This window comes from Branchiostoma floridae, unplaced genomic scaffold (assembly GCF_000003815.2).
Source record: "Branchiostoma floridae strain S238N-H82 unplaced genomic scaffold, Bfl_VNyyK Sc7u5tJ_1585, whole genome shotgun sequence".
NCBI classification, from domain to species: domain Eukaryota; kingdom Metazoa; phylum Chordata; class Leptocardii; order Amphioxiformes; family Branchiostomatidae; genus Branchiostoma; species Branchiostoma floridae.
The window spans coordinates 399158-406733 of NW_023365779.1; the positions used below are offsets into that span (position 1 = coordinate 399158).

A 7576-nucleotide genomic window follows, 5' to 3' on the forward strand; every position below is an offset into this window, starting at 1 on the left:
AGGGGAGTTAGTGGAATGTCACTTCGGGGGGAGACGAAACAGCATCTGGAGCCGCGGTTCGGGGTGTAAATCCCACAGTCAGGTGCAGGACTGACAGGTTTAATGGTACCGGTCATACTGCACTGATGTAGTAATGAAACGGTGCCGGAAAAGGTTTACTGGTCATACTGCAGAATGAAGTAATGAAACGGTGTCAGAAAGTCACGAAGGGAGGGGGGGGGGTGTGTATCACTCATGGGGGTACAGGGGTGGAATTATCAGAAGTAGGTCACATTGACAATGGGGTTTATGATTTAGAGGTTTCAGTAATACAGGCCATATCCTTACTGCAGATCATGAACCCTGCAGGATATAAACTTAAGGTTCTTAGACAATATAAACTTAAGGTTCTTAGACAAGTCTGTTCTAAAACTGTCTGACACAACATGTATTTAATAGCTCAGATTTCCCCTCAGAATCTGTTTTCATGTCATCCTAGCCAGGGGCAGAACTGACAGGTTTACTGGTGATACTGCAGATGTAGTAATGAAACGGTGTCAAAAAGGCGAGGGGGGGGGGGCAAACCTAAGGACCTGGAAATAATTGGTCTGATCGAAGGATTTACAGCAGAACACATGTCGGTGTAAGATTATCAGAACTAGGTCACACTGGGAATGGGGTTTATGATTTAGAGGTTTCAGTAACCAAGCAGGTCATAAACTCACTTTAGATCATAAGCTTAGAGAATAAGGGTTCAAATGTAGACATGGAATGTTGACAAAGAACATGAGAAGTTTAAACTTGAATCTGATTGTATCAATTTTTTATCCCAGTATCCCGTCTCAGAGAATGAAGTCTGAACTGAACAGTATATATTTTACGCTAGAAACATTCCTAGACGCAGTTAGCACAGACTTCCCCTCATACTTGGTTTCCATTGAACCTAAGGACCTGGAAATAATTAGAGCAATCCAAGAATTCACAGCAGAACACATGCAGGCTTGGGGTCGTCAGAACTAGGTCACACTGAGAATGGGGTTTATGATTTGGAGGTTTGAGTAATGCAGGTCGTAAATTCACAACAGCTCATAAACGTAAACATACCGTAGATAATAAACATAAACACACCGTAGATAATAAACGTAAACACACCATAGATAAGGCTTCAGGGTAAGGTCAGGGTTCCTAGACAGGTTATGGACTGGTAAATTTGGAACATAAACAGACGGGCTGGAGGAATGTCAACTTGAATCTGACTATATCAATTTAACCCCCTGTAGTTGGTGTGTTATGCCGGAGGGCAGTTATACCGGCTATACAGATACAGAAGTTGGTGTGTTATACTGAAGGGCGGTTATACCGGCTATATAGATACAGATACAGAAGTTGGTGACGTGGTGGAAAAATGTCAGTGATGTCATTTTTATTAATTTACGACAACCCCGTCTCCGGTCTTTGTCTGACCTCCCACGTGGTCACCGCGTGTCCGTCCTTGCCTCTTCACACCTCCGCACACCACACCGGGGCTCTCATTCTGTGTTTCGTCCGCGGGAAGCGAGGCGCACGGAGACTCGCTCCCCGGTTTTCGAGCTTTGGTCAGGGATTTCCCCCTTTCCGCGATGGCAAAGCCTAAAGTTTGTTCAGTCTGCACGATGCCAGTCAGGGGTCATCGAGGGCCGCATGGTCGTGGCAAGTGTACGGCGGGTCTCTCCCCGGGCTCAGACAACAACTCGGACAGCCTTGAGGAGAGGGTCCGCCGGTCCCTAAAAAAGCTGAAGAGAGACAGCAAGGCCAAGGAGCTAGCCAAAGGACTCTGGTCGGAGGCCAGCGAAGAGGAACGGGCCCCCACCGCGAGGGACTTGCGGGAAGACGACGACCTTGCTGACAGGGTCGATAAAACCCTGGATGAAATCTTCGGGAAGAAACCGAGGAAGCGTTCCTCCTCTCGCCGGAAGGACAGGAAGGACACAAGCCCGTCCTCATCCCGCTCGCGGTCTCCAGACGCCGCCCGCTCACGCCGTCGCCTGAAAAACATCGACGACCTTCTCGGGAAACGACCGGTCTCGTCACGGAAGCGTTCTTCCTCCGACTCAACAACGAGCTCCACGTCCCGGTCCCGGTCAACAGACGGCTCCCGCTCCCGACGCCGCCGCAGCAACGACCACAAAGGCCACAGACGCCGACACCGGTCAGCTCACCGCCGACGGCACAGCTCGGACTCGAGGTCTTCATCTTCTCCACGCCGCCGCCGCCGAGGTAAGAAAAGCGGTCGCACCAAGACCATTAACGATTCCGCGTCTAGTCGGGTAAAAATCGAGTGGCCCCACCACCATGTTCACTTCCCTGGCAAGGGCAAGGGGGGCGATGGGTGTGTGACGTATGACGATCTATCAACATCCATGTTTGTGCACGGCTTCGTCAAAAATCTCTTGGAGAAAAAACACGTCAAGCGGTCTGTTCGGAGCAGACTCGAACACTTATCGGATCTAATGTTTGATGCTGCTTATTACGATTGGGGCATTGTGAGGGAGACACATGCTTCTGTGTTGTATGCTATGGAGAATGGCACAATCTCCTGGTCTAGCTCTAAGGAGACAATAGATAACACCAGGGAGAGGTCCTATCGCGCCCAGGCGGGTGTATCCCACCCTCCCGCCGCGCCACGGGCTCAAGCGCGCTCGACTGCTAGGGACCCCAACAGGCCACGCTGGTGCGAGGCGTACCAGCACGGGAACTGTCAGCAGGGGCCGGAACACTGGGACCCGCGCTGGGGACAGGTTAAGCATATCTGTTGCATGTGTCTTTTAGTCCGACGCGTGGAAGAGGAACATCCCAAGACTGAGTGCCGACATGGCCCGAGATCCTTTCGTCAGCCCCCTGGTGACAACACAAGGCGAGCCGCCGGTTTCTCTTCACAGCCGGGTGCCACTGGCACCGGGGGAGGACATTATTGAACTCTATACCGCTGTGGCCCAGACCGGTGTTCCTAATTATATCGGCGCACGAATTCCGGTCAAGACGTCACTCAATATCCCGGTCTGGCGGGCTTTGTTAGCTAATTACTCCAACACTTCAATACCCGACTTTCTCGAATTCGGCTGGCCGATCAACATTCATCCTGAAAATTACAATTTCCCACACAATGTGCATCATTCTAATCACCGATCGGCTTTGGATTACCAAGCAGACGTGGACTTGTTTATCGACAAAGAACTCCGCTACGGCGCCATGTGTGGCCCATTTCGTGCGAACCCATTCCCGTTTCCAGTCTTCCCGGCACCTCTGCAGACGGTAGCAAAACGTGACAGTGACACGCGTCGCGTCGTTGTGGATTTGAGTTACCCGTCTGGGCAGTCTGTGAATGACGCCATTCCCAAGAACACTTTTTTGGGCGAACCAATTAGTTTAGTGTATCCATCCGTAGATACAATGACTGAGATGATCTTAGACAAGGGCCGAGGCTGTTTGTTGTTTAAGACTGACCTGCGCAGGGCATATAGACAACTCCCTGTGGACCCCGCGGATTATCGGTATTTATGTTATTGTTGGCGAGACAATTGGTATATTGACACCCGTGTTTGTTTTGGTCTGCGATCTGCGTCAGTCATGTGCCAGTCAACCACGTCCGCGATCACTTTTATTGAGCGTGAAAAAGGTTATTCGGTGACAAATTATATCGACGACTTTGGTGGCGCCGAGATCGCACCTCTGGCTCCCGCGGCGTTTGCCAGCTTACAAAGAACAATAAACGTATTAGGACTCGAGGAGGCGCCTGAGAAGGCTATCCCACCCTCAACTTGCATGACGTGGCTCGGGATAGAATTTGACACCGTTGAGATGGTCCGCCGGGTTCCGTCTTTTCGCCTTGAAGAAATCTCCGACTTGGTAGCGCAGTGGCTACTGAAGAGGAAGGCAACCAAACGTGAATTACAGTCCCTCGTCGGCAAGCTCGTCTTCGTCTCCGCGTGTGTCCCCCCCGGCCGGCTGTTTGTCTCACGTATGTTAGAGTCCTTACGTAAACTCCGTTGTAATCACCACCGATGTCGATTATCTCGCGATTTTCGGCGGGACTTGGAGTGGTGGCGCCGCTTCCTCCACGAGTTCAACGGGGTCTCGCTGATCGCGTCTACCGTCTACACCGCACCGGACGACATCGTCGCAACAGACGCGTGCTCCTCGGGTTGTGGTGCTATTTCCAATGGTCAGTTCTTCCATGCCATGTTCCCTGACTTCGTGCTTCGTAAGTGTGCCCGCAAGATTCATGTCTTGGAGATGTTGACAATAGTTGTGGCGGCCCGTAAATGGGGCCATCGTTGGGCCGGTTTGACCGTGTTAGTATACTGTGATAATATCTCGTGTGTACACGTTCTGAACTCCGGTCGCTCGCGTGATTCGGACTTACTGCAGTGTTCCCGAGAGCTGTGGTTCCTAGCTGCCGTTCACAGGTTTGAGCTACGCGCTTCACACATCGCGGGCACAGACAACCGTATTCCTGACCACCTGTCGCGCTGGCATCTCTCGGACACACATCGCCAGCAGTTTGAGTTGTTGACGCGTGATGTAAACACGGTGGAAATTCCGATCTCCCGCGATGATTTCGAGCTTGACCGTCAGTTATAATCTTGACCCTTCCCGTTGTCTCAACGTTGTTCTCTTGTTCCTTTGTATCGCAGGGCGATATTCGCGACGTCTTCCGGTACACGTATATCGACACCGTCGAGACCTGCGTCGTCTCCGCGGACAGAACACGAAGCTGCCAAAGGCCCCGCGACGGCCTCGCGACCACGGATTACGAGGTGACGCGCATCGTACCCGAGACATTGATCATCGCCGAGATCTCCGACGCCTTCGCGGTCAAGCCAGTCGGACTAAATGGGCAGCGTTTGCCGAAGGAACGTGGTCCAATCTGCGGACAATTCTCCGGACGTATCTTCTCTTCTGTTTCTTCTATTGGATTTCTCCGTTCCCAGCCACGGTGGATACGCTAGAAACGTTCGCGGAGTTTCTTGCCCGCTCCTTCAAGGCCCCCGCGTCGATCGCGAACTATCTGGGTGGACTTAAAACGCTGCATGTACTCTTCGGCTACACCGTGGACGCTTTCCTGTCTACAGACATTGCGCTGTTAAAAAGAGGACTCCAGAGGCGTCTGTGCCACACACCGAGACAGGTCGCGCCATTCACGCCGGACATACTGCTTCGTATATATGAACATTTAGATCTTATGGACCCGTTTCACGCCACGATGTGGACCCTGATTCTTCTCAGTTTCTTTACGTTTCAAAGGAAATCCAATTTCCTACCAAAAGGCAAGTTCGATCCTTCCAAACAATGTACGATTCACGACTTCACACTTTATAGGGATTCTCTGTTAGTGCGTATTCGCTGGTCCAAAACCTTACAGTGCGCCGAACGTGTGTTGTCAATTCCAGTCTTAGCTATTCCCAATTCCCCGCTATGTCCGGTAGCGGCATTTCGAAACATGCTACGGTTAAATGCTAATTACAGTGGTCTCGCTGTGTTTACAGTTCGCTATTCTTCCCGTGTAGTGCCATTGTCGCAATCAGTATTTGATGACGCATTCAAACGTGTGTTAGTTCAGGCGGGTCTGAACCCACAGTTGTATTCTTTACATAGCGGTCGCCGGGGCGGGGCCACGTTCGCCTTTCGCTCCGGGGTCCCGGTAGAATTGATTAAGATTCAGGGCGATTGGCGCTCACAAGCCTACCTACTGTATCCAAAAGTACCACTACGGAAACGTTTGGAGCTATGTACTAAGATGATTAGACGTATCCGATCTACACGCTATCCACCACCGTAACAGCACACTCTCGTGTACGCAAAGCTTCTGCCCATGTTCCACATTAAGTTGCTAGATGTAGCATTGAGCACTGTTCAGTTCAAGACTGTTGTTTTTACTAGTCTACGTGCACAATGTAATTGTTAGTATGACAGTGTTTGTATAGCTTGTGACGCAATTCGCAATTATCACCCGTAATCTCGATGTATGTTTTTGCTTATCTTATCTTACGGAGAGAGGGGTGGTGTGCGGGTCCTTTTATTTTCCTTTTTTCTCCACTGCGTTCTCTTGCTTTTCCCAACCGAAATTCTTTTCCTCCCTAAAATTTTTTTTTTCCGATACGGTTTGGCCTTACTTTTGGCGTGCTTCTGTGGAAAAGTACGAGAATAAATCTTTTCCCTTTGTTTGCCAAACGCGTTTCGACTCCAGTTGCTTCTAGTTAATTGTGGAAAAATGTCAGTGATGTCATTTTTATTAATTTACGACAACCCCGTCTCCGGTCTTTGTCTGACCTCCCACGTGGTCACCGCGTGTCCGTCCTTGCCTCTTCACACCTCCGCACACCACACCGGGGCTCTCATTCTGTGTTTCGTCCGCGGGAAGCGAGGCGCACGGAGACTCGCTCCCCGGTTTTCGACCCACCGCCAACCCCTTATCTCCTCCAATATCCTTATCTTAGATAAACTGTAGTACTTGCGGTTACGTAGAGTTGTATTCATGATTAGTTTGTTATCATATGTTATGATGTTCATTGCCCGTTCCACTGACCTTTATCATGGGCGTGCTTCTGTGGAAAAGTACGAGAATAAATCTTTTCCCTTTGTTTGCCAAACGCGTTTCGACTCCAGTTGCTTCTAGTTAATTTTATGCCGAAGGGCGGTTATACTGGCTATATAGATACAGATACAGAAGCTGGTGTGTTATACTGAAGGGCGGTTATACCGGCTATATAGATACAAATGCAGAAGCTGGTATGTTATACTGAAGGGCGGTTATACCGGCTATATAGATACGGGTTTACGGAAAAGGCTGGGCTGTCTACCTGGGCTGTCTACCTGGGCTGTCTACCTGGGATGGCTATCACGTCAGGCTACTTGGACCTACGAAAGCCCATTGGGACAAAAGCTGTTTTAGCAGTAGGGCTTGTTTGTGCTAAATGAAGAAGCTATGTGTGAAGGAACTGTACGTGAAGGAGCTGTGTTTGAAGGAGCGGTGTGTGAAGGGGCTTTGTGTGAAGCAATTGTGTGTGTTACATAACCCAGAGGTTCTGGGTTCAAATCAGTTGATATGCCACTGTTAAGTATAGGCCGTGCGGCTAACTAGCTATTGACGGAGAAGACACAGTGAGGTCTGAACACGTTGGCTCACGCTCCAGAACTGACCACGGTGGGTCGGTCTCGTTTATTCACGTAAGAGGATCTATAATACATACCAGATGGACCAGGGCGCCCCATGGTGGCGGGACCTGGTCCTTACACCACTGAACTTGCGCCCTTAATTATCACGACTTATCAAGCTGATTGGATTAGTCTTAAGACTGGTGGCTAGTTGGTCAAAGGCATCCAGGAGCCGTTCTTTAGTGGATGTCAGGTTCCAGGCTTCGGTGCCATACATTAGGATTGACAATTGAATTGTGAGGAGCTTAAGATAAGCGTTGCTAAAGTGCAACTGCCATTCGGTGCTAACTCAGGTGACCTCAATACGACAGCAATTACCCCAACACAACATCCAAAGTATAATGCACTCCTAAATGTCAGGGGCATGATGGGGATCAAACTCAGGACATATAGATTCCAAGCT

At 50.1% G+C, this 7576-nt stretch overlaps 1 protein-coding gene across 2 annotated transcripts; it reads left to right on the forward strand.

Annotated features, from left to right (window-relative positions):
* Positions 1 to 2451: 2451 nt before the first annotated feature.
* On the forward strand, positions 2452 to 6608 carry LOC118408444. Of its 2 annotated transcripts, none has more exons than XM_035809261.1 (2): positions 2452 to 4219; positions 4653 to 6608. In XM_035809261.1, exons 1-2 carry the CDS (start codon positions 2830 to 2832, stop codon positions 5795 to 5797), a joined length of 2535 nt encoding a protein of 844 aa, XP_035665154.1. In that variant the 5' UTR covers positions 2452 to 2829; the 3' UTR covers positions 5798 to 6608. The 2 variants fall into 2 exon arrangements, with proteins under 2 accessions (XP_035665154.1, XP_035665155.1); XM_035809262.1 differs by having other exon boundaries at positions 2452 to 4180.
* The last annotated feature ends 968 nt before the right edge of the window (positions 6609 to 7576 follow it).

Coding starts and splice junctions, on each gene's coding strand:
- LOC118408444 (XM_035809261.1), top strand. CDS start 2,830: ATGGCCCGAGATCCTTTCGTCAGCCCCCTGGTGACAACACAAGGCGAG. Junction 4,220..4,652: donor GTTCCCTGACTTCGTGCTTC/GTAAGTGTGCCC, acceptor TTTGTATCGCAG/GGCGATATTCGCGACGTCTT.